The sequence below is a fragment of the Vicugna pacos genome, chromosome 4 (genome assembly GCF_048564905.1).
Source record: "Vicugna pacos chromosome 4, VicPac4, whole genome shotgun sequence".
NCBI classification, from domain to species: Eukaryota; Metazoa; Chordata; class Mammalia; order Artiodactyla; family Camelidae; genus Vicugna; species Vicugna pacos.
In genome coordinates this window covers 39,833,208-39,859,106 of record NC_132990.1, presented here as the reverse complement: position 1 = coordinate 39,859,106, position 25,899 = coordinate 39,833,208, and the positions used below count along the sequence as shown (strand labels likewise).

Sequence of the window (25,899 nt, the reverse complement as noted above, 5' to 3'; positions counted from 1 at the left end):
CCTTAGGACATCCAAACTGGCTTCATGTTCATGGTTGGAATGCATCTGTGACTTGTTTCCAGTAGAACTCCCCTCTGCTGTGTCCCAAATACCCCAAGAGGGTTCCCTCACTCTGCTCCTGGAGAGAGAGGACGCATTCTTCCAGCCCGTGTTCCTCTCTTCCATGGGTTTCGCGCTGCAGTTTACTGACTAAAGCACTGGTCATCATGCTCTATAATCTTCAGTTCTTTACTGGCTGATCCTGATACACACATACTCCCCTCTGTGATCACAGGCCACGTGGCAGCAGGGGCCGTAGCTCACTAATTTCCCATGTTTCCACACTACCTGCCAGGGTATTTCTCAGGTCTCTACTCATTGTTTGACAAATTTCTGTATCAGACAAATTTCTGATAAAACAAAAGGGACCATTTCGGATGATGTGGATGTAAGCACAAATTCAAACAGAAGTTAAGTTCACCATGTTTTCCTATATTAAAGGTTAAAACTGAATAATTCAGAGTAGTTGCTGATAATTTGGGATCATCTACAAATTGATCTTTTCAGTTGCCTGGAGGCTGACAGATAAACCCATGTTGTTACTTTAGTGCTCATTTACCAAACATTCACTGACTTTAATCTGGAAGGGGAGCTTCAAGTACAGTTTAAATGCGAGAGTCTGATAATGAAACTAGTTGGTGCACACCTATTGTAATAGTTCTTTCACAAAAAGAGATTGTATAAAGGGATTAAAATAAGTTATAATATATTGAGAGCATATTATTGATACATTGAAATTACAAATTATCAGGATAAGAGGACTTAGGTGGGAGTTGGAAAGTTTCACCACAGGCCTAACAAAATATAATAAATTCTGTATCTTGTTTTTAGTTGAGTTTTGGTGAAATCATATTGCAGAAGGATGGGATTCTGGGCATATCTCTGACAGGGTGAGACTCGCACTCTCTTAGTTTAGAGATACAAAGTTGGAGGGGGTAATACTATCTTCAGGCAGAGAAAAGGCAGAAGTAGAAATCTGTGAGAGAATCTGGTAAGGCTGGCTAAAGAATCTAAGGCAAGTACCATAATGTTTTTAGTTTTCTCCTTGGATTTGATGAGCTGGTATGTAGCTAGCTAGTTTGAATACAAAACAGAGCATAATAAGTAATTTAATAGTAGAGTACTAAAATGCCATGTGAGAAAAAAGGAAAAAAGAGGTTAAATGACTAGTGAAATCTTCATAAGGAGATGACGTTTTAAAAGAGAGTTTGAAATATGAGAAGAAAATAGTGAAACTCCCATCCAAGGAACAGCATGAATAAAGCCATGGAGCAGACGAGCATGGTGTTTGAGACAGCAGAATTAAGCTGAAACAAAGGGTAAACTGGGGAAACAGGGAGATAAAAGGCTGGAAAAGGATACTGGGGTCAAATCACGAGCCACCTCAAATTACGTGTTGAGGAGTTTGAGATTGGAGAACCACCTGTTCTGAGGAGGAGACAAAATTCGAACTCGCTTAGTTTAGGAAGATTATGATAATAGGGTGAGGATTAAATTTCAATTAAGCAGAGGTAGGGGGGCAGGCAGAGCAGGGAGTTTTTTTATGATAATATAAGTAAAACATAGTGATACAAAAGGATTAGTAGGGGCCGTGCCTGTCATTAATAGAGCAAAAGTGTGTGTGTGTGTGTGTGTGTGTGTGTGTGAGAGAGAGAGAGAGAGAGAGAGAGAGAGAAAGAGGGAGAATGAGCAAGCTGTAAAACTTTAGTTTGAGGTAAAAGCAGCATAAAACTACAGGTGACAGTGAGCTGAATTTGGGAACGTAGTTTAAGTTGCTTCCCAGCCATCCCTTAAGAGGGGAAAGAGGTAAATGCTAAAGACTCATGAAAAACAATACTCTTAAAGAGTTATTATAGGATTCCATAAACTGTGCTTTTGATAGCTATTATGCTGATTCACTCCAAGAGACGTTGGGCAAGTCAGTATTTTAATTTGAATTTATCTTTCTTCAAGTTGAACCTAGATGCCAATTTTTTTCTTGAAGGCTAATAGGAGTTTTCCGGTCTTCCATTCCCAGTATTCCATTACCCTATCAGAGAAACAAGGATTTTCTTGATACTTCTAACATTCCCAAACCTCCTTATATGTGACTTTGGACAGCTAGTCTCTTCATCTGAACTGCTTTGCACCTCCCCCTCTGTTTATTCATGCCTACATCTTTTTCCTGTCAATTCCTGCTTGCACTACGATTCTTCTGAGCTCCTGCAAACACATAGGTATGAACAGCAAAATAGGGAAGCTTATCCTTCTGCCTGTTTTTCAGCAAATCAAAATATCAGCGTGTACTCATGTGCAGACTATTATAGTCTTACCTGTATGTGGCTACTGGATTCTAGGTTCTTTGATTCAATTTTAAGTTATTTATTTAAGAATTCTTTACTGAGGTTAAAATCACTGTAGGGCTGGGATTGTGTTGAGCACTGGCTGGGATTTTTTTGTTGTTGTTCTGAGGATAAACCAGAAAAACAGACTAACACGGTCCTTGACCTTGTCTTATACAACTTACAGCCTAGGAGGGAAGGCAGAAATTTAAAAATGACTTTTTAAAAAAGTGACAAATTTTACAACAGAAGTGTAGGAGACCAGGGAAATTTTTTGTAATAATCTTGTAAATCACAGAATATAGAGTTAATTATACTTAAGCATTTAGGGATGCACGGTAATATACTTTTTATTTATTCGACAGAATTTTGAGCTAAATTTGGACACTGCACAATAGAATAGCTAGGTCGGTGCAAACTCATATGCTAATTTAAAAGACTACTTTTATTTCAAATATACACGATGTAAGTAATTAACACTAACAATGTGTAATCTTGATAGCTGTCGTCAGGGAATTTTTAAGCTAAGTAATTTGTATCTAGTATAACAACAAACTTAAACATTGGGGGGCAGTGTTTCAATAATTCTCCCTCAGGGTTGCACTGTTAATAACATCTTTAAATACATAAGTAAGAGGAGATGTCTGAATTAAGACATATATTATAAACCCAGTACATACGTCACCCTTCATTTAAAACTATATGGATCAAGTACCTGTGATTTAAAATTAAATAAAATAGTTCATGTCATAAAAATAAGTCTAACAGAAAATTGCAATATATAATATTCAATATAGTACTTATGATTATTTTTATATTTCAATAATTAATTAGAAAAAAAGAAAATAAACAAGAAATAATGGGATGAGGAGAGGGAAGAAGTTCCAGCTTTTGTCAAAAATGAAACATAACTTAATTCATCACAAAAGGAGTACTTCTTAATTTGGCTCAATCAAATATTTTTACTCCAAGAAAAGATGAATGAGCTATCAAGGAAGGCCCTATTAGGCTCCATAAGGAAATGCAAATTCAGGGTTGCAAAAGTTGAAACTCAGACTTTTTAAATCACACACTAATACTGCTTTTCAAAAAAAATTATTGAATTAAAGATTCTTTAAATTCTATGGAGCTTTCCAATTTTCAAAAGTTTCACACACATGATTTTCTGTAATTCCATAATAACCCTTTTTTAAAATTCCCTACTCCTGTATGCCTCTTCCCCTCCACTCTCCCCACTGGTAACCATTAGTTTGTTCTCTATATCTGTGAGTCTGCTTCTTTTTTGTTTTATTCACTAGTGTGTTGTATTCTCTTTTAGATTCCACATATAAGTGATATCATACAGTACTTACTTGTCTTTCTCTGGCTTATTTCACTGAACAAAATGCCCTCTAAGTCCACTCATGCTGCTGCAAAATATTGTTCTTTTTTATGGCTGAGTCATACTAACACTTCCTAATATTCTCATTCTTCTATTGTGTACACAGAACAAAATTCCACTATTTTCTGGAACCCTCTGTTTCCTTAGATGCACGCCTCTTTCTCATAGATGTCACTAAGAAATCTAGAATCTGATTTAATCTGAGGACAAATAAATTATTAGATAATCTTTTAAAAGGGAGAATGAAGCCCTTAAAATTTTAAAAAGTCAATGAGAGAGTATCACTAGCCAATTTTTTTTTTCTAAGCAACATTATTTTAAAATCCTCCCTCAGGCTACCTTTAAAACTGCAAAATAAAGGTTCAGAAAATAGTCACTTATGATACCAAATCACCAGTAACCCAAAATGAGCATGTTCAGAATCTGAAGTGGAAAACAGACAATGATTCATAAAGATTAAGCCCACTTAAGCCTCTTTGCTCTTGCCTCAAATTCATGGTTATTTCAGATAACAGTATCTTTTTCTAGATTGTTTTCTCCAGTCTGTATTTTCTATGCTTTAAATGACCTCATATCTTAGTGAAATTTTAAAGTATTACTTTATTTTAGTATGTATATGCGTGCATGCACGTGTGTGTGTAAAATGTCTTAAACAGCCAAAAAATCCTTGGAGGAGGCAGGTATGTGAAGGAGGTGAAGTTATAACACTGGCCTCCCTTAGGCGTTCAATAGTGTTTTAGTTTGTTTATAAAGAGTTTCCAAAATCTGCTGTATATTTAAGTGACTTTTTACTTACCTTCTCTCCGTCTCTACAGATCTTCATAAACAACGAATGGCATAATTCGGTGAGTGGCAAGAAATTTCCGGTCTTAAATCCTGCAACTGAGGAGAAACTCTGCGAGGTGGAAGAAGGAGATAAGGTGAGTTTCCTGACACTAGTCCCATTTTATACCAGCTTTCTTTGCTGCTCACATTCTGAACTCCCAATCCCCTATTCCATGTTTAAATAGACATGTCATGAAAACATGGTTTCCGGGACGCCTGGGGAAACGTTCTTGTACATAAAAGGCACTTAGTAGTCATGTAATGACAATGAGCCTGTGCTTCTGGGTGTAGTGATTCTCTTCACATTATTTTCCTTGCTTGTTTTTCAGTTGAAATAGGGTCTATATTTATTGTACAAAGAGACTGCATATGAAGTGATCGGTCATAGGTTTAAAAAGTAGAGAAAGCCTTTATTCATATAAATTTCTTCTTAAGGTGCAAACAGAAACTAAAGAAAATTTAATATAAGACTTCTGTAACAGTATATTGCCAAGTTATTTGTTAAAAATCATTGAATTAATATTAATCAATACCTTTAAAAATTGAGTTTTAAAGTGACTTAAATTGAATTGCAAATTAAAAGTGTTGCTCTCCAGCTAGTAATACTAACAACAAAAACTAGCTTTTATAGTGATAATTTTTTAAAATTCTAAATAATTTTTTTAACTTAATACTCAATCCAAACTGTATGGGCAAAGTATTTTTAACCGCTTGTACAAATGATGATGAAACAGCAGCATGGAAAGGTTGAGTAATTTACTCAAGATGACACTGCTAATAATTAATGAAATCAGTGTTCAAATGCTGTGCTTCTGGCCTCAGGGCCTGTGACTGGCAGGTTTACTGCCTTATCCTATGATTATTATACAAGTAAGAGAAGGTAATATTAAATAGTAGGGGGAGTGAGGAGAGTAAAAGCCTTCAGAATTTTTGTATGAACACACATCTTAAAAAGCACACAGTCTAATTTGAAAAGATTTTTCTAGTCTTTAGTTGTTCCGATGTTATCAAGCTTTAAATTTCTGTCACGTAAAATACCAAGAGGTAGATTATTTTGCTCCGTGAAAAGACTACTTACTGGGAATTGAAGTCAGCAAAACCCAACCCATCCCAACACTGTTTAGTTAATCGTAGCAATCACGTGCTCCTGTCTTGTCTCCATTCTTTTATTACTTTCTTCCTAATCAACTAATCTCAAGGTATTACACCTTGCAAACCTATTTGAAGGTAGCAATAGACCTGAGGGGTTCTTTGGGATTTAGGGAAGATCCTGGATTCAGGTTGCAGTATTATCAAAAGAAACAAGACCCATGCCTTGAGGGGCAAGAATGCAGAGTTTAGACAGAGGGCTCAACAGCCTGAGAAGTAGAAGCAGAATAGAATGGAGACACATCACCCGCTTTCAGATTTTGCCCTCTGTATATCAGAGCTCATTCGTGCATAAATTCTTCAAGAGCTTCTCATTGCCTCTGGGTAGGGGAACAAGCTCTTTGTTTCTGGCTTCTATCCTGGGCCACCTCATCAACATTAGAGTTCTAACCTCACCAACCCCAGTATCATGTTCCAAACGTTACATGTTGGTCACTGCCTCTGGGGCATGGCCACCGTGCAGTCCTAGTTCAAATGGCCATCTGTAGTAAGAGCACCAAAGTTCCACATTTGCATTTACCCTTTTTGAGCTTCTGTTCCTTTTTGTGTAAAACGTGGAGATAGGAAAGACTTGGGAGGGCTTAAATAAGAAAATATGTAAAGTTGCATAGAACAAATGCTTAATCATTATAGGTTTTACACTTCTTTAAAGGCTTCTCTAACCTTCCCAGGTAGAAGTGCTCTTTTCTGGGTCATTACAGAGCATTACATTTACCTATATCCTAACCCTTGTGTTTTAGAGCTATTGGTTAATCTGTCTGAGACAATATGCTTCCTGTAGAGCTCAACACCACATCTCATCTTTTTACCCACAGTATCGAATGCATGATACATAATGGATAAATAAAATCATCTTTTTCATCAGGTTTTGAGTTCCCATTTACCCCACACACCTTGCCTTAGGTTTCTAGTACTACAGACTAAAGCAGTGATTCTCGAAATTTTGGATGCATTAGAACTTTTAGGAAAGCTTATTAAAATCTCTGAGCCCCACACAACTCTAGAGTTTGTTTGGATAATTCTAGAGTCAGACCTGAGAACTTGCATTTCTGACGAGTTCTTAGGTGATGCTGATGTTGCTGATTGGGATGAGGGTAGGAGAATATACTTTGAGAACCACTGAAGTGCTCTGTTAAAACCATAAGCTGTATCTCCTCTCAGGTGTCAGTGTTTAATAGGAGGCATGGGTTTTGACGAGTAAGAAAGTTGATGGTTGATGATTAGAAATGGTGCTATGATCATCATTCTGCATCTCTGCAAAATGGTACAAGACCAGACTTGGGCAGAGAAATACTGATGATTCTGGGCAGCCTTCTAGGAGACCCAGAAGCCTGTGTCCTATGAGCCATTCCCAGAAATAAGGGGGAAAGAGGAATCGTTTTTATCACAGACTTCTAGAGAGCTACCCAGCATTACATTACCTCAGATGTCCCTCTAGTTGCTTGAGAGGCTCTGACAACCCTTGGGGGGTGGGGGACGGCAATAAAGGGCAAGATGAAGGTAGGGCTGAGCCTCTGACAGCTGCCTGCTCTTTCTCTCCAGAGGTGTAAATGGCACTCAGGAGGGAGAATGCACAACTGTTTGCAGTTTGCAATTAATAAAAGAAAAAAACCAATCCTTGATGCTTTAGCTCTGGGACTTTGGACACCTCACTTTGCCACTGGCTCCTGGGTTTAATTTCATCAGTTAAAACACATCTGTGCCTAGTGTTCCAGATGAAATCTTGTCAGACAATCTGGGATCTATTCTTGGCATCACTGGTGAGATTCACCTTCTTCCTAAAGTGTAGTGATGATCTCACCTGAAGCTTTAGAAATATTTGTCATTTATTTTCTGTCTGCTTGTTGACAGTTACTCTTGCTCAGAGAAGGGCAGAACTGTCTGTGCCAATGTAGATTAAAAACATTAATTAACGTCCAGCAAAGCTTCAAATCAGGTCACAATGCTAATTGAGTTGGCTGGATACTTGATCTCCCAACTTAGATTGTTTATGGTGTAAACTGTCCATAGCAAGCAACTGTTTGCTTAATATCCAGTGCTCTTGTCATCATGTTCTTTTTTGGAATGACTTACTAGCATTTGTTTTTAAATAATTATTGCTGTTCTCACAATTTTGCCAACAAATGCATTGTAACTTCTAACATTGCTTAGTGAAAGGTACAAATCTAGCAAATTACATGGTCACAGTAAACCTAATATTCTGGAACTGACTCTTTAGATAATGAGCCAAGAGGTTTTAAGGATTTAATTTATGAGCAGAGTGGAGCTAACAATGGGCTATATACTGCCTTTCAATGGTATTATAAAGAAAGGAGGAGGGGCAAGAACAAATGGGGGTTACAAAGCACAGCACAGATGTGGGTGGGAACTGTTTTCTTTTCACTTCAGTGGCTCTTTTAGCCCATATTGGCTAATCGCGAAACTGCTTTTAATACTAAAGCATGACCTAAAAAATAATTGGTGAGGACAAAAGTAAATGTCCATTAAAGTAAGTGCCTATGACAGGTGTAAAAGTAAAACTGGTCTGATAACTATTTTCTCCAAATCTGAATGAATTTAATATGGAAATGCATAGTCTGGGAGGGATGGAAGAGTTTAGTCCTTCCTTAATTTCCTTAAGGGGCATTTGATACTTCATCATCATTCAGATTGTCTTCATACCTTCAACTTGTGGTCCCTTACTTCAAAAAAGGAAAATTTTAAACACTATAAGGTAAATGTTATTGATGGTAGAAGATCTGAGTTAATGTATCAAACTATCTTCTGGTTAATAAAAATTATGTCCTTGGAAATTCTAGTCCTGGATTAAAAATCCAGAAACACTAGCCCTGGAATTACAAAAATAATAATAATCACTTACAGAAACCCTTATGCCCACAGTTTTGATTAATGTAAAAGCTTTGTTATATAATGGAATCAATTAAAATGTGAATTATTTTATAAATATCAATATAAGAAAATCATTTATGTAAGAAGTACCCTTATGTAAAATCAATGTAACATGGTAAGTTAATAAAATATATAACAATATTATTAAATATTGATTAACTGCTTATTGTAGCCCAAATAGTAAGAAATATTATAGTTTATAAGAGATAGCAGATAGCAGTAAATACTCATTGCAAAGGAGATAATTATCAGGAGAGCCTGGAAGAGCACTAAAACTAGATTTTGGAGTCAGATTTGGGATCAAATTTTGGTTCTACTATCTGCTAGATTTCATGTTCTATAAAACCAGGTCCCTGATGCTTAACTACAGTAGAAACTGTGGGGGTTATAAAGGGTTTAGCATCTTGCCTAGATCTTAGTAAGCTCTTCACTAGTAGCTATTATCAAGTTGGATAGGTCTAGCTAGGGTTTAGGTAGGTTGTGATAATTGAGCTGGGTCTAAAGAACAGGCAGGATTTTGAATAGAAAGGGACGTGTTGGTAGAACATGCTAGGCAAGGAGAATTACAGGGGTAAAGGTGAGAAGTCATTTGGCCAGATAGAGTAGAAAAAATGTGAATACAAGTTTGTGTCGATACAGTTCGGTCCCAAGTGCTAGGCCTTGAAAATCAGCAAGAGGAGCCTGGCATCAGGACTGTAGGCAAAGAGAGCATTTGCAAATATTGGAAAGGAAAAGGGGTAAGGTCAAAGTAGTTGAGGAAGATTAGCCTGGTAGCAATCAGCAAGACAGTCTGGGGAAAGGAGACTAGACTTGGGAAGGCTAGCACCAATATGAGATAATGACAGTCTGAAAGAATACAGGGCAGTGAAATTGAAGGGAAGGGTTAAAATATACCAGAACGGCTGGGAGTTATTTTAGGTGGTTTGAACTGCTCCCGCAACAATAGCACTTGCTAACATTTAGTGAACACTTGACATAACGTCTGTCACATAGAAAACGTGTTTCAAGTGTTGCCTTATTTAATCTTCAACACAACTCCATGAGGTCAGTTATCCCTATTTTAAAGATAAGAAAACAGAAGTGTAGAGAAGTCATATCACAATATGAAGTTCATTTCAGAATATTTCTCCTGGTTTATAATAATGGTGTGATTATTTGGCTGAATGTTTCTCCCATACAATCGGAATCTTCAAAAGAGCAATCTCCTTACTACACCGTCTTATCATTAGCAGCCTGATGATAAGAATGTTACAGAGAAGAGTGTTCAGCAAATCTTTAGATGGACAAATGGATGGATGAATAGACGGAAACGTCAAAGGTTATATAGCTAATAGGTGAGGAACCAGAATTGAAATCTGGGTTGTTTTGTTCCTAAGCTATATATTAACTACCATTGTTCTATTTCTGTGCCTGCAAGATAAAATATAAGAGAGAAGGAGGAGCATGATCCAAAGGACATAACCACAAAAACGTCTTTATTTATAGCAGCATTCTCCAGGAACATATTTTCCATATGGCAGAGTTACTTGTCTTGAAGCCATTTATTCCATATCCCTCTGAGAGGCCAGGATGCCTATGATAAACCATATTTGGCTAAGGCTGATGGTAGAACATTGAGCAGAAGGATCCAAGTGAAAGCTGTGTCACACAGACCTGTTTAAACACAGTGCAGCGTGTATTTTATAAGCTGTGGTATTCACAGATCATGCTGGCAACTTTAGATTCTTGTGATTTGGACCCTGCACCTTTTTTTTTAAACAGTGCTCTTCCAATAAGATTTGGAAAAGGTGAGAAGCTGTGGCATAAAACAATGTCCAAATATAAGCAATCAGTGTGATTAACTGAATGCCCAAAATATGACTGTATTATCTGTTTTCTAGGAAGGGAGAGTAATAATACATTTCTTTTATCATACATAATCATTATTCTCTCAAAAGTTACAGTAAAATACTTGTGTATGATGGTTACAGTGAAAGAATGTTTGCTTTGTAGTCTGTATTGTGATAATATAATCACTTAACTAGACCAGATTATACTTCAAAAATATCCCTCTGGCCCCAGATCATCTTAGTGTGGTGATAACTACTGTAAAAATAATTTAATTTTTGTATTTTAATTTGCAGACTTGTAAGTTTGGGACTTCCTAACTGAATATAATCAAAGACAGGGGATATTAATCTGAGATCCATGCCTCCCAAAGGGAAGGTATCTTCCTTGAATGGGTTCAACTTAGTTTGGGCAAATAAAAAAAAAATTTAAACAATTTTCCTTTCAGATTCTTTAAGGAAGCTACATCTCCTGCACAAAAGATAACCTATTAGCTTAAGAGGTACCATGATTTGTGGAGCTTATGTCACTCCATGTAGTGGCCAGAATGATATACAAAAGAACACTGGGACCATCTATGCCTTTAAAGTGTTTGCAATTGATTTGATGGAGGGAAAAAGACCACATAAAGGAGTAATGGAGGAGGTGGTGATTTTTGCAGAAGATATATTCCGTAGGAACTCAGGTGGGATCTAAACAGAGGTCTACAGGAATGAGTGGTCAGGAGAAAGTATTTAACTGAGGTGGACTAGGAAAGAACAGGAGGAGTAAACTGTTTCGGAAAAAAAGAGAAGGACACGTGAGTGAAGGCAAGAAGCCTAGACTGAGTGTGGCATTCCTTGATTATTTGACTTCTGTTTGAATTAATGTAATTTTAAGCAGTGCCTTAGTAATAAGAAACTGACGTCTTTACTTAGTTAAGGATTAAAAGGATCTCTTTGTACTCTTAGTTGGGAAATGAGAGGTTGTGCTATACTGACCCTTCTCTATACTAGTCCCCCCACCTCCCTGCCTTTTTCCCTCTGCACAAGAGGGGTGAGCACATATTTATAATGTTTAATCTTTAACAGCGAAACAGCTCTTACTCATCCTTAGCAGGTTCTGCATGAGAGTGCACAGCCTGTGGAGTCACCAGAGATCCAGGAAGATATTTACTATTTTAGATCTTTAGCTTTTCCCTGGAACTCTTGGTAACCCAATCACCAAGCAGTATAATGCCATGGTAGAGACAAAGGGGCTTCAGTCAGAGGGGCTCCGTGTAAAACACGGTTCAGCCACTTTCAGCTATTGAGCTTGGGCAAATCTCCTCTCTTTGCTTCAGTTTCTTCATCTGTAAAATGGGGGACATACTGCCTCAGAAAATTATTGAGAATTAAATGAGTTAATATGTGTAAAACAATTGGAATCTTACTTCATGTATGGTAAGCACTCCAGTGATAGCAACTAATAAATGTGGTATTTCTATTCTAGGAAAGCAAGCATGTGCTATGTATGTGGGATGCACCATTACAAAGATTAGGTAGCAGGCGTAATTCCAATATATAGCAGTTGAGTTTGTACAACATGCTAGACTTTGAGCTGATGAAGACACAGTATTTGCTTATGAAGAGTTTTAGTCTATTGTGTAGGGTTATTGCCTTTGAACTCGCTAATACATTTAGCCCACGAATTAAATTCACTTTGACTTGCAGGAGGATGTTGACAAAGCAGTAAAGGCCGCAAGACAAGCTTTCCAGATTGGCTCTCCATGGCGAACTATGGATGCTTCAGAGAGAGGACGGCTATTATACAAGTTGGCCGATTTAATTGAAAGAGATCGTCTGCTACTAGCAGTGAGTATTAACCAAATTGGGCAGGACTCAGAATCCCTGGGAAGCATTCATTGTTTAGATCGGTCAGTTGTTTGGGTTTTAGTGATCACTACACACTCTATACAAACAAATGAAAATGAAATAACTACCAGCTCTTGTATATGAAAGTTACCATTGAGTTTATTCTCAGATAGTAAGTAATCCTCACTCTGGTTATAGATGATCTTAATATCTACTCCCTCCCAGAATAGATTCTACAGTCTAAATTTTGGCAGACCCTGAGTTAAATCAAATTAAACCAATTTCTTTCCTTTATTTTAGAATATCTGTGCCTTTAACAAGGTCACATCCAAATGAAGATCCCAGAATAATACACTGGGTTTCTTAAACTTACTTGACCACTGAACTCTGTGAATGAAAAATCTCATAGAGTTTGTTAAAGGTGCCCAGAATATTTCTGTAAAATGAATCTTATTTCCCCATAATCTAGCCCACCAAGACACTTAATAAATGGCTAAATTTCTCCCTTCCCAAAATGCACATGTTCATAATGGTCTCGATTAAATTATGTTCTTTTTATAGGTGGAAGTGAAGAATAAAGAAAAATACATTCATGCATTTATTAAAGTGATATATTGTTTATACTGCCTTTTAAAAAACATCTTAGAAGTTATATGAATCAGCACATAAAATGGGTGGGGGAGGTGTTTTCTTGTCTTCTCCTCAAGTAGGTATTATAGGGAAGCCAATTTAACCCAAAGCAACACCAACATCAGATCGCAGAGTAAATTTTTGTTAACTTTAGAATCTTAACTGGCAGTAACAAAAAGCCTTATGTTTTTAAATCAACATTAGCAATTATAGTTAATCAAAGGGCTATTTATTAGCCAATCAAAGATAGCATAATTTAAAGTATGCAAAAATATGAAATTAGAAGTTATACACAATCCAACATTAACCACTATGTCCTGTAGGAAGAAAGCAGAATTTGTTAAAACTTGGCTTCCCTAATTTACCTTATCTGTGGATTACAGAATGTTGACCACCTCCATCAACATAAGATCCTAATTCGGAAAAAAGATCAAGCCTCCAAAAATCTTGTCTGATTAGGTTTTGAGGTGGCATACAGTATAACGCAGAAACAGAAGATTGCACAATGTATGAGGAACTGATTAAAATTTATCACCTGCACATTTCTGCCTTTGCAGAACATTAGGCCCCAAAGATTCTTTCAAGTTCTGCTTAAGAAAAGGAGGAAAAAAAGAGAGAAGTTATCCTAAAACCATTAGGGTACTAGACTAGAAAATGTTGAACTTTACAGCCTGACCATTCAAATAATAATTATGATCTTAGTAGTGAAACTGGGAGTTTCATGATTTAAAATTTTGCTGAAGAAAGCTCATGAATGAAAAATCCAGGGGTCACTTAACTTTGTGTGAATTGATTGGTTATATGCAGATGAAATGTAAAAATTAAAAATGATTACTGAGGCATTATTAATGGTCGCTGACAGTAAGTTGTCACCCATGGTTGTACTATACAATAAGCGACAACTTGTTGGAACTCTGACTAAGGAGACTAGGCACCACTCACACAAGCTGTGTGTATATGAAATTGTGACCAATTCCTAAAAAGTTGGTTCACTCGGGGACATTCAGAACAAGGTAGATTGAGCACTAGGGTTTAGAAACCAAAATCTCACTACCCTTTCTACCCAGATCTTGCTATGTCCTTAAGCAAGTATGATCTTAAGCAAGTCATTTTGACTCTTTTTTTTTCTTTTTTAGTCATCTATTTTAAACAAGGAGGTTAGACAAGACTGCTTACAGGATTTCTTCTATTTGCAAATTTCTCTAGCACATGATTACTCAACATATTATTTTTTAAATCTAAAATTTCGATGGAAGTTTAGATTTGGGGTGTGATCTCCTTTTCAGACAATGGAGGCAATGAATGGTGGAAAACTATTTCCCAATACATACCTGATGGATATAGGAGGCTGCATAAAAACACTACACTACTGTGCAGGCTGGGCCGACAAGATCCAGGGCCGCACCATACCCAGCGGTAAGTTCTGGGAAGCCACCAGGGGTGAGGGTAGGGGTGAGGAGATTACTGTAGAGATGAATGACTCCAAACTCTCCCTTTTAAAGATGTCAATCAAAAAGGGCAAAATTATTTTCTTCTTGACTTTGAGACAATGCAGTTCTGAACCTGGAAGTTCTGCTCAGATTCACCAAATGGCTTTTAGAATTGCTTCAGCATAATCATACAAGGAGGTAACACTATAGATATTTTAGAAAATATTAAAGTAAGAACATTCGTATGCCCACAATGACTGACTTAAGGCAGTTGTCTCTCTAAGGGCTCAAACTTTTCAAACCTGGCCTGTGTTTTATTCCAGTGGTGACATTTATATCCTTTCTATAATGTAATTATTTAAGCCCCTTTGCAGATTCCAGTGTGAGTCACTTACAGTCATCTGTGCCTGGTCTAACTCAGTATAGTTACAGCAGAGTAATTAAACAAACCAATTCACACTGATTTGTTTCAAATAGCTTCAAAGAAAGATGGGCCTGTGTTTATAGCCCAGTTTAAGAATTTGTGTGAGTGAATGTGTAGTGTTTTAGTATTTTAATAGAGTTTGCACATAATAGGAGATAGGAATATGAAAAACATCAATTTGGAAAACATTATGAGTAGAATTTGATTCATACAAACTTATCGACTATGGAAATACAGTACTCTGCAGGACTGGCCCTGACGTGCATTTCCAATCTAACTGGAGCATCCAGCAGATTAGAAGTGATGGTCAGGAAGTGAAAAGGGGAGAGTGAGACCATGGGGGGACTAAGAACTGTGGTTATTTTAGAAACTTTGACTTTACCCTTTGACAAAATGAGAGAAGCCATTTTAAGTACAAATAGATCTTAAGGAGCCTTCCTGTTATGACAGCCAGGAAGCTTTCATGGGAACTAGAACAGAACAAAACACAAAGCACAACCCCAGGATGACCACGTCAAACTTTCAGGTGTATGAATCAATCAAATGCAGATTGAAAAGAAATATCTTTTAGTTCTGGCTTTTTTTCCCCCCATAGATTAAGAGAGTTTGTCTATATCGTTTGGTTGGGGGAAAAAAATAGCCTTTTAGAAAAAGCCAGTAGGAAAGGCTTATCACTCATAGGGAGACTTTTTTTAATTCTACTATTTTTAAAAAATCATAATATGTACTTAAAATAATTTTACAATTACTGGTAGAATTTAGAGCCGTCAGAAACAGAACCCTAACAATTTCTTTCTTAGCCATATATCTTTTATTTGCTTTCTCATGAAAGAAAGGAAATTTTGAAAATAATTTTGATTTAGAAAATAGCCCTCCTATAGGATCAGAGATAGAAAGGATATTTTTCAGATCTTTCCCAATTTCGCATCTTTGCTTTAACCTTATTTTTATGTTCTTCATTTCAAATGACTATTTGAGGGCTCAGTTTTTTATTTTGTAAATAATTGGAGATATGTTATTGGTTTTTCTTTAATTATCGTTTATACTTTTCTCTCCCTTCAGCCCCAAACCACTACTCTGTGACTGTCTAGCACTTTTGTATATAAGTGATTGTGGGTTTTATTTTCCAGATGGAAACATTTTTACTTATACAAGAAGTGAGCCCATTGGTGTGTGTGGCCAAATCATTCCTGTGAGTTGCTCTCCTATATAATTTTCAGTCTTAAAAAAAATGAGATCTAATTCTATTTCATTTAGTAATGAAGCTCTCTTAGGCACAAATGAATGCTTAGATATTTGCTAAATGTGGAGCAAATATAGTAACTGTTGAACTCCCTATGACTGAGCCCCTTGGATATGAACCAGGTAGTCCCGAAACCTCTCTATATTCTTTCATGTGTGTTTCAGTATTACAGCATCACCGTATCTTAATCTGTTACTCTACGGTTTGTTTTTAAAAAGCTGTATTATATACTCTGTTTAAGACCCATGCTTTACATGTACATAGCAGAATGGTCATTGCTGGTACATCTGCTGTAAGCAAGACACTGACCATGTCAGTGAAGCGTAGTGTGGCCCACCTCTCCCTAACTCCTTCCATCTCCTCATTGGGATCTCTCGTCAGCGAGAACAGCAGCAACCAGAGTGCTCTAATCCTGATTGAAATTTCTTAATTCAGTGGAAGAAATTGTGCCAGAGGCATTTGGAGCATGGTATGGAATATATCCTACCTTTAGATAAGAGGCTTTGATACTCCAAATTCCTCTTAGAAGAAGTAGCATTTTTTAAAATTGAAATATAATCAATTTACAGCAGCAATTTAATTTCTGGTGTACAGCATAGTTATTCATTTATACACGTATATATTCCTTTTCATATTCTTTTCATTATAGGTTATTACAATGTATTGAATATATAGCAATTTTAAGCAAAATCATGAAGATTTCCTTTTAAGTACAACAAGTAGGAGACTATCAATGATTTCACTTTAACTGACGCATTCAAAAAGGCCACGCAAGAAGATGGTAAAATGTCCTGAAGTTCTTAGATGAGGAAGTGACAATGACTTATATTTTGCTTCAATGAGATTGAGATGTATACATATCAAATTTTGAATTAAACTGCTCATTAGTTCGAAAATCTCAGTGAAATCCATAAAAAACGACATAATCTTGAATACTAACAATTACTAATATTTCATGCACTCCTATGATGAGCCAATTACTGTGTTAAGTGTTTGGCCCACTTTCTCTCTGAGTCCTCAGGACAACCTTCTGACGTAGAGAGGACGATTCGCAGCACTTGCAGATGACGAAATCATGCACAAAACATGTATAACTTGTCTAAGTTCACATGGCTGCTCAGTGACTGTGCTGAAATTTGAACCAAGTTGTCAGCCTCCAGACCCTAGACCTCTGTGTCCTTAGCAAGATACTTGTCTTGGAAATAAATACTACTAAATATTATTATTGGGTAAATAGCTAATAATTAAAGATCTACAGGGAGGGAGGAATAATTACACTTTTTAAACACTTACAGGTAACTTACAATATGTTTAGTAGTAAGGCTTGATTTCTAAACCATATGGTGATTTTTTTCCTGGTAGAAAAAGAACTCAAAATAACTGCACTTGATAAAATTTTATAACTTTCATTTGCTATCCTCCTGTATCTAGTTTATGTGGACTTTTTTTTTTTTAGCATTTATGAGTTGCTTTTAGAGATGAACTTAATTAGAATATATGAGATGACGAAACAAAAACTACTACAATTCTTATTTAACATGTACAGGGTGTATATAACCTAGAGGTTGGAGTAACAAATGTGGCTTTCAGCAATACAAAGAATCTACTGTTATACATTGCTTTCTAGTGGAATTTCCCGTTGGTCATGCTCCTTTGGAAGATAGCGCCTGCCCTTAGCTGTGGAAACACAGTAGTGGTCAAACCGGCAGAGCAAACCCCTCTCACTGCCCTTCACGTGGCATCTTTAATAAAAGAGGTAAGTTTCCTAAATCAAAGTATGCGCAAGAACTCAGGAGTCCTAATTTACATCTGGTGCTGCTGTAAACTACATTATCTGCCAGTGGCTCCTGTCCAGTGGGGACACATTTAGTAAGGCTGCCTTCCGGCTGGGATTTCTGGCAGTGAACCCAAATGAGCCTCTGCCCAAACGGAGACAGGAATCTAGACTCAAAAGCTTCATGTCGGTCACTTTTTTTTATATTACTTTTACCCAACTCTCATAAATGCAATTTCATGTTGAAACTGATATAATTTTTTTTCAAATGTTGAAATGTAAGTTGGCTTATAACTAATGACCTGGAAATTCTGCAAATTTGTTCAAACTAGTCTATCTGAAGGGTGGAGCCCTCTGAGCTAATACACTCGCTTGTGGCATTGGGCTACCTCATTTCTAAATACATTCAGCCATGAGGGAATATGCTTATGTTCTCTTTTCTATTATGGTTTCCTCTGCATTTATCTTCTTGCTCAAAAACTGGCAAAAGAACACATAAAATTTATTTTCATCAACTGTAAGGATTATTTTAATATATTTTTCTTGAGAACAATTTATTGTCCTTTGTCTTTCATACCTTACAAAAATTTAAAAAATAAATTTTAGTCCCTAGAAATTTAAAATTCAGGAAATTTGAACCAATATTTTAAAAATATTCTTCACTTCAAATTAAAAATAGGCAAAGGAGATGTCAAAATGAGACACTGATACAAATAACATGAAATTTTAATGTGTAATTTCAGTTGCCAAACTGCTTTATGCTTGATAATTTTTTAAAAAGGGATTGAAATCAATCTTTGAAATTTAATCATGAATGGAGTCACCATCCTTACAAAACTTTTAAAAATTAATTAATGGTAGTAAGGATTAGCAACCAAGTTGATATGCCGTGAACAATCAAACAACAGGTAGAAACAAAAAACGTAAGACCCCTTTAGCTTTTTATTTTTGCTAAATGTATAATAAATGCATTGTCTTCCTTCTATGTGAGTAATTTACCAAACACTTTTACATACTATCTTTTTGAGTCATCATGGGAGCAATGATCCCTAAGACTCAAACATGGACTTAGCATGAGGAGAAAGGATCCCTCAACAGTGCAAGCCTTGAGGTTAATTTAAGTGGGCGAAGCGATGAAATAAGAGTAACAGTAAATAATAACACTACTGACGTGACTCCTTCTTTGTAGAGAAACTCAAAAGATGAGCATAAAGAGGCAGCTTTGATCCCACACTTTCCTCTTTTTTCCTATAGAATTAAATGTCGTAACTATTGCACCTATTATCTCTTAGGCAGGGTTTCCTCCCGGAGTCGTGAATATCGTCCCAGGCTATGGACCCACGGCAGGGGCAGCCATTTCTTCTCACATGGATGTAGACAAAGTGGCCTTCACAGGATCTACAGAGGTAACGTCATTTACTCAGGCTGGTGGTTAAGAGCGTCTGCACCTCCAGCTGTCGGAAGCATGTTTTATGTTACTGCTTTTAAGCTGACATTTCCTTAAAACAAAAGTTCTTTTAATAATTCGTTCCTTATTCTAGCCTTCACACGCGTTTACAGAACATAAGCACATGTCATTGAGATGAAACAAAATACCTATTACAAACTCAGAAGGATCGGGAGTAAACGGTTTTCAGTGTGTTATTACTTTCCCTGACAAGAAATACGGCTGATTAGACCTCGCCATATGATTAGTAAGGTTTAGGATAGAAAATATAAATTAGGCCACAGTGAGTTGTATGAATGAGTGTAATTTTATCCTGTAGATTAGGAAAACCTAATAGCAGAGCCTCACCCTTAGCTCCTTTTTTGGGGCTCTGTCTTCCCTGAATATTCTGAAAGGGAGCCAGCCGCTTAGCCTCCCTGATCCAGCCTAACTTTCCTGCCTCACTGTCTCCAGCTTGGCGATCCAGAAGGTTAAAGAACAGGACCCCAGCCATGGCACTTCAAGGAGAGGCATGAGGGATGGGGGGAGACGAAGGGAGGGGAGATCGAGCACACAATAATCATGCCACTTTGTGAGTACTCGGCAGTACTCTGTACTCTGTAGGGTGCCGAATGTTTTACTGCTCATTAGCTTATTCCGTACCAATATCTACCTTATTAGTTGTACAGAATAAAGCCGAATAAACTAGTAGTGAACTTGCCAAATGCCATGAAAGAGGCAAAACAATGGATTTGATGTTCATGAACATTTGCTACTTCTGCCCTTATGGCAACACCACAGTATCATGGAACACACTGTTTCCTGTAGTCTTAATAGTTCTTAATCATTGTGGACCTCTTTCAGAAAAATGGTAAACTTTTACTTTTTTTCCAACTGAGGAACAAAATCATGGGGCAAAAACTGATGTTTCCCTTTTTTGGCTTTAGCTAGACCTTTGGGAAAACTCAAGCAAATCTTTTATTTGCCACCTGAACTTACACAGAGCAAAATTATAGCCTTTCTTTCTTACTCATGCTTCCAACCATTCTTCACGCTAGTTCTTTTGACATTTGTAGCTTTTAGAAAACTGCCTCTGATCTTACTCCCTTCCCCAAGACAAAAATTATCTATTTTAATAAAGTTTCTTCAGCAGTCCTTTCCTAACCTAAAAAAATATTTTTAAATAAAAGAAAAAAAGATGCAGAATTTGGAGAATTCAAAGGAAGAAAGGCAGAGATTATTTAAAAAATGGAAAATTCTTAATCACTTTATATGAAAATTCAATTTTTGAAAGTGGTCATAAGAAATATGTTGTAGAAGGAAAATGGGGTGCAAAAGAAATTTCAGACCGGGTTTCCAAACTGCTAGTCTACTATAAGTTTATTGTTATTAATCTACATTTAAAGATTTGATTTAGTGCATGAAATTTTTAGATAAGATAAAAACTTTAGCAAATTAGTTAATGCTCTACTCTAATGCACAGTAGCAGTCAGTTCTGTAATAACATAAAATGCAACCACACACTCAGCAAGCATCTACTTATCTTTTATTCAGTCAGGATAGAAACTTTCTATTAAAATTGGATGTGTTGAGTAGGAAAAGAAATCCACAGAATAAAAGAAGCAAGATAAAAGAAATCATCTTGCAAAGGTCATTTTAGTGTATTAAGACTTCAGTAAAAATAATAAAGAAGAAATAGTTATAAAGCAACCCAGCTTTTAGAGATGAAAAATATATAAACTGTAGAAAATAATCTTCATGGGACGTGATCCACAAAGAAAAAAACTGAAAACAATTTCTTTCTCTGAAGAGAGGCAACTAGCGTTAAAGAAGAAACCAGAACACTAGGATTCCAGCTAACTGAAGTCGCAGCATAGAGCATAGATCCAATTTCTTTTTCCTAACTTCACTGTCCAAAGGTGTGGAGGAGAGCTGGAGAAAAAGGGAGAGAGATACGGAGAGAGAAGGGCTATCCATCAGTAAACAGTTAAGTGAGCCCACAGTGATAGATAGTTCTGAGAAAATGTGTGCAGTCATTGCCACTGCTAGCAGGGAGGTGACATCTGTTTGGGAAATTGATGATGCATACAATCTAAGGGAGACTCTGAAAGAGTCCTCGTGAGGACTCTTACTGAAGGTCAGAGGAAGAAAGGGTTATTATCAGCCTTGACTCATCAGAGAGCGCTTCAGAGAGGAGCTAAGATATGAGCTGCACCCTAAGGAAGGGTAGGATTGGAGGCAGCCCAGGTCAGGGTGGGCATATAATGAAAGGCAGGGAGAGATGGGATTGGGGTGAGGGGAGGGTTGTGTGCAGGGCAGTGAATATGCCACTTTGTCTAAATAGTTTTCTGGATTTCAATACAGGGGATGAAAAGTCAAAATAGATAAGCTATGGTTGGAACACGATGTCAGATTGATCAGAAGAAAGATGAAATTCTCATTAAAGTGAAAAATAACCTCCTGTCTAGCCATGTGCATCAAGATCAGCTATCATGTTCAGTATATCTGTTCTCATGAGTGTTTTCCTGATTCATTATATGTTTATGCTTGAGTGGAGGAGCCTTTGATATATGAAGGTGCCAAATCTGGAAAAATGTCATTTAATGTTTCTCCCTAATGAAATGTAACTATGGCACAAACATCATAAAAATTAAAAATGCTAAATAAATCTGACTTCATGAGAGCGGATTAAGCTTCCTCCTCTGTAACGCTCCACTTCAGGTTGGCAAACTGATCAAAGAAGCTGCCGGGAAAAGCAATCTGAAGAGGGTGACCCTGGAACTTGGTGGGAAGAGTCCTTGCATTGTGTTTGCTGATGCTGACCGTGAGTAAAAGCCGTTCTGCTCACTTCTCTCCCTTCATTCTTTTTGGTGTCTTGTAACACCATACAGTGAAGGGTTTGCTTCTAATGTCAAAGTGTAAGGCATTAATTAGAGTCCAAAATTACTCTTAAAAATCTTAAACTGTCCTAAAGTTACAACACCTAGAGAAGTCTAACACAGACATGATTTCTTCCTGGCTCGGAATAGACTGCTATTTTCTCAACTGAACTCTAGAGAAGCTAACTGTTTTGCCTTTAGGGGCCATAATGTACTCTTAAAAAAATCCTTACCTTTAAATATTAACATCACCTTAAGCATGGTGAGGTACCCTCAAACATGCTGGACTGAGACCAGCTGGAGAGACAGCAAGTTGCCCATTTGTCATCTCCCTTCTCTCTGGGTCACACATTCATTGAATGAAATGGCCGGAGGAAAATGACACCTACTATTTGAGTAATTTCTCCCTTTATTTTCTAGCAGGTGTAGTTGAATTTATATATAATAAATCTCTAATTATGGTGTGGCTCCACTATATAATACCATAGGATCATTCTGATAATATTACCAAATAGAATTCCACAATCATTTTTTTCTTAAATGGGAGTCATTTAGCAGAAAAAGAAGGTCAAACATGCATCTAACTTTGTCCCTAACAGCTGCATTATTGGTATGAGGCAATAAACACAAATGGCTTATGGAATTGGCCTGTGTTAGTATTATGATCTTAACTGAAGTTTTTAAGAGCATACTCCATTATTATACATTTTTCAAACATGACAAGACTTTGGGTGGTACCAAACCTTTCTGTAAACTGCTTCCACTACAACTTAAGCACATGTGATAAATTCACAAAATAAAGAAACAGTAACTAATTGCTATAATGTTAAATGAAATCTTGTGCATTTAGGAAAATAAAATGCAAAGAATACTTTCTTTAGTTGTTTAGGATCTACTATTGAAGCAAACTCTTCATTTTAAGACCCATTCTGCCATCTCAAATAAACAGATAAGAGTTTATAGGCATATATGAAATAATATAGCACATTTTAGGTACATCTGGAAAATGTTTTTCCTAGAATAGGTTTGTAAGGTGGGTGAGAAATTCTGAATTTTAGTTGTATGTTTTTTTTTCTCCAGAAATACCACTTTTTCTGTTGATCAGCATATCTAAGAATGTTTTGAAATTCCTATCTAATGTAATGGATATTTTATATCTTATCATTTAGTTAAAACTTGAGGCCTGAAAAAATATCCACAGTCATCTAAGTAATTATGAATAGAGATATTTATAAAACTCATTTATAGTGAGATTTGATTTTTTTTGATATTTATAAGGCTTTACTTTATTCTCAGTGTTCAATGAGCTGTCTCTGCCTGCTAAAGCCATTCCTACACTTGTTGCCTTCCTTATCTTTGTCTCTTCCTACATTCTTGGTATTGCCCATTTAAAGTTGGTGTAATAACCACTATTTTTTCAGATTCTACTATTTTTGCTATCATTTCTGTAGCAAATAAAGGATCAGAAAGGCTAATTTGTCACTGGCTGATAAGAGGTAGACTATATTGAGTCTGTGTCTGACTATAGAACTCACAGTTTTTGTATACCACCATGTTGCTTCTGAGAAATATCTATAAAAATATATAAGCTTCAGAAAGTATCTCTTCTTTATCATGAACATCTTCTTTGCAGTGGACAGTGCCGTTGAATTTGCACACCAAGGCTTATTCTACCACCAGGGCCAGTGTTGCATAGCTGCATCCCGGCTCTTTGTGGAGGAATCCATTTATGATGAGTTTGTTCGAAGGAGTGTTGAGAGGGCTAAAAAGTATGTTCTTGGGAATCCTCTGACCCCAGGAGTCAGTCAAGGCCCTCAGGTGAGTATAAAATAGATGGAACAGCATTCACAGGACACAAGAATAAAGAAAAAGAAGTCCTCTTTAGGCCTGGTTTTTATTGAATACAACTACTTTCTATCCATGTATCTTCTTAAGTGACAATCTTTTATCAGTTGGTGATTAAAAAAACCAATGACTCTAACTCTCAGTGGTAAAGAAAGCCTCTTCCTTTTCTGTTGCCCGGTTTTCACATCTAGGAACAGTTTGAGAGATATACTGGAAATTAAAGATATGAGGGAAAATAATGAATGCTGTACATTTGTTTTCCTCACTCTGTACGCCTCTGGATTCCTGTATACAGTTCCCATTCACTTGGAAATTCTTCCATAGTCCTATCATTTATTTCTTCCTCAGAATCAACCCTTTGTCTCACTTCCACCCCTCAGATATAGGCAGCTGGCAGGACACTAAATTCTCTCCAAAGTCTGTAGTCACTCTGATCTTCTAAAGGTAGCATGAATGTCCTAAAAAGCCCTGAGTTCCTAACTTTGTGGTGAACTTCTCATTTTAGTTGTTAAAGCCTAGTATTCCCTAGGGTTCCCATTTTCTCCTGCCTACTTAGGACCATTGCAATAAGAGTTTCTTTCCTACCCAAAGGTCACCTTTGCCTCTTCCCTATACAGTTCTCTGTCTGCTGTGTGGAGTCCAAGAATCACCAATCCTTCAACCTCCCCAAACAGGAATTGAGGCAATAGTTAGTCACAATTCCAGTGCACAGTGGGGAGGTACATGCTCCTGACACTCCCAGCTAGGACTCTGGAGTCATTTCTTTCCTTATAAAAATATTGTTTCACAAACCACTTAAGTTCTGTAATTCTTGTAATAAATTTAGATGTGGCCCATTTAAGGCAGCAGGATGGCAACAATCAGGATGGGTCGGAAATTGGAACCAGACCCACTGTCTGTCCCAGGGGGACCTGAACTGGGTGGGGTAACCAGACTGTGGTCAGCGTGGAGCATGGACCTGGCCACAGGGGATGGTCAGGAACGAGGAGAACCAGAGGTCTAGGAATCTTCCTAAAGTACCAAAGCATCTGCTTCCCAACTGCCATGTCTAATTAAACCCAGTATGAGACCCCTTTTTCTTCTATAGTTTCTAGGTAAGTATGGTTGCTGATTAACAAGCATTTCAGTGTAAATAAGTGACAGTTGTGTGAAAGGTGTTTGCAGTGCCAATATGCTGTTCTTGCGTGACTGTAAAACAAATACTAAACACAAATATTTATCTCCAAGTTTTCTTTCCAGAAGAGTCATGAGAATAAAATATACCCAGTGAATGAGTCTGAGCCTCTGTCAGATGTTTTGGTTGAAATTTTGACTTAATAACAATATCCTAGCATTTTGAAACCCTTATTAATAATGTATTATCTTTACAAGTTGCTAATTTTTTTCCTTTTCATGTGGCATTTTTCAATTAGATTGATAAGGAACAACATGAAAAAATTATTGATCTCATTGAAAGTGGGAAGAAAGAAGGAGCCAAACTGGAGTGTGGTGGAGGCCCATGGGGGAATAAAGGCTACTTTATCCAGCCCACAGTTTTCTCTAACGTCACTGATGAGATGCGCATTGCCAAAGAGGAGGTAAATGGTTTCATTCTGTTCTGTTCCCTCTGTTGCCATATTTTGTCTGCATGAATGTACACAAAGTATTCCTTTAACATTCTCAGCTCTTTGAACACTTTTCACAGTAAATGTTACTCTCCTAATACTGATAAAAGATTAAGTTATTTTTGATTAAGATTAAAAATACTAAGGAATCCATTGGGCAGACCAAGAATTTTCAGCCCAACACAGATCAGGATGTTTAACACTTTCTAGGTGCTTCCTTCACAGATTTAAATTAAGGGAAAATTAAAGTCCACGTTCATTGTGGCTTTTTCTCCTTTGGAAATAATATATTTGAAAATAATTAGGAAAGAATAAAGTGATATACAGTTTTTTTAAGTTAAACTCTTATTTTTGAGATAATTGTAGATTCAATTGCTGTTT

General features: G+C 36.8%; 1 protein-coding gene across 1 annotated transcript in view; it reads left to right on the top strand.

Annotated features, from left to right (window-relative positions):
* ALDH1A1 (aldehyde dehydrogenase 1 family member A1) overlaps positions 1 to 25,899 on the top strand; it is a 48,767-nt gene that overhangs the window by 8,872 nt on the left and 13,996 nt on the right. The window contains exons 2-10 of the mRNA XM_006209358.3: positions 4,557 to 4,661; positions 12,123 to 12,263; positions 14,180 to 14,309; positions 15,878 to 15,939; positions 17,618 to 17,746; positions 19,057 to 19,170; positions 21,912 to 22,014; positions 23,703 to 23,887; positions 25,327 to 25,491. Coding sequence (XP_006209420.1) covers positions 4,557 to 4,661; positions 12,123 to 12,263; positions 14,180 to 14,309; positions 15,878 to 15,939; positions 17,618 to 17,746; positions 19,057 to 19,170; positions 21,912 to 22,014; positions 23,703 to 23,887; positions 25,327 to 25,491 — 1,134 coding nt within the window. The remainder of the gene's footprint in view (positions 1 to 4,556; positions 4,662 to 12,122; positions 12,264 to 14,179; positions 14,310 to 15,877; positions 15,940 to 17,617; positions 17,747 to 19,056; positions 19,171 to 21,911; positions 22,015 to 23,702; positions 23,888 to 25,326; positions 25,492 to 25,899) is intronic.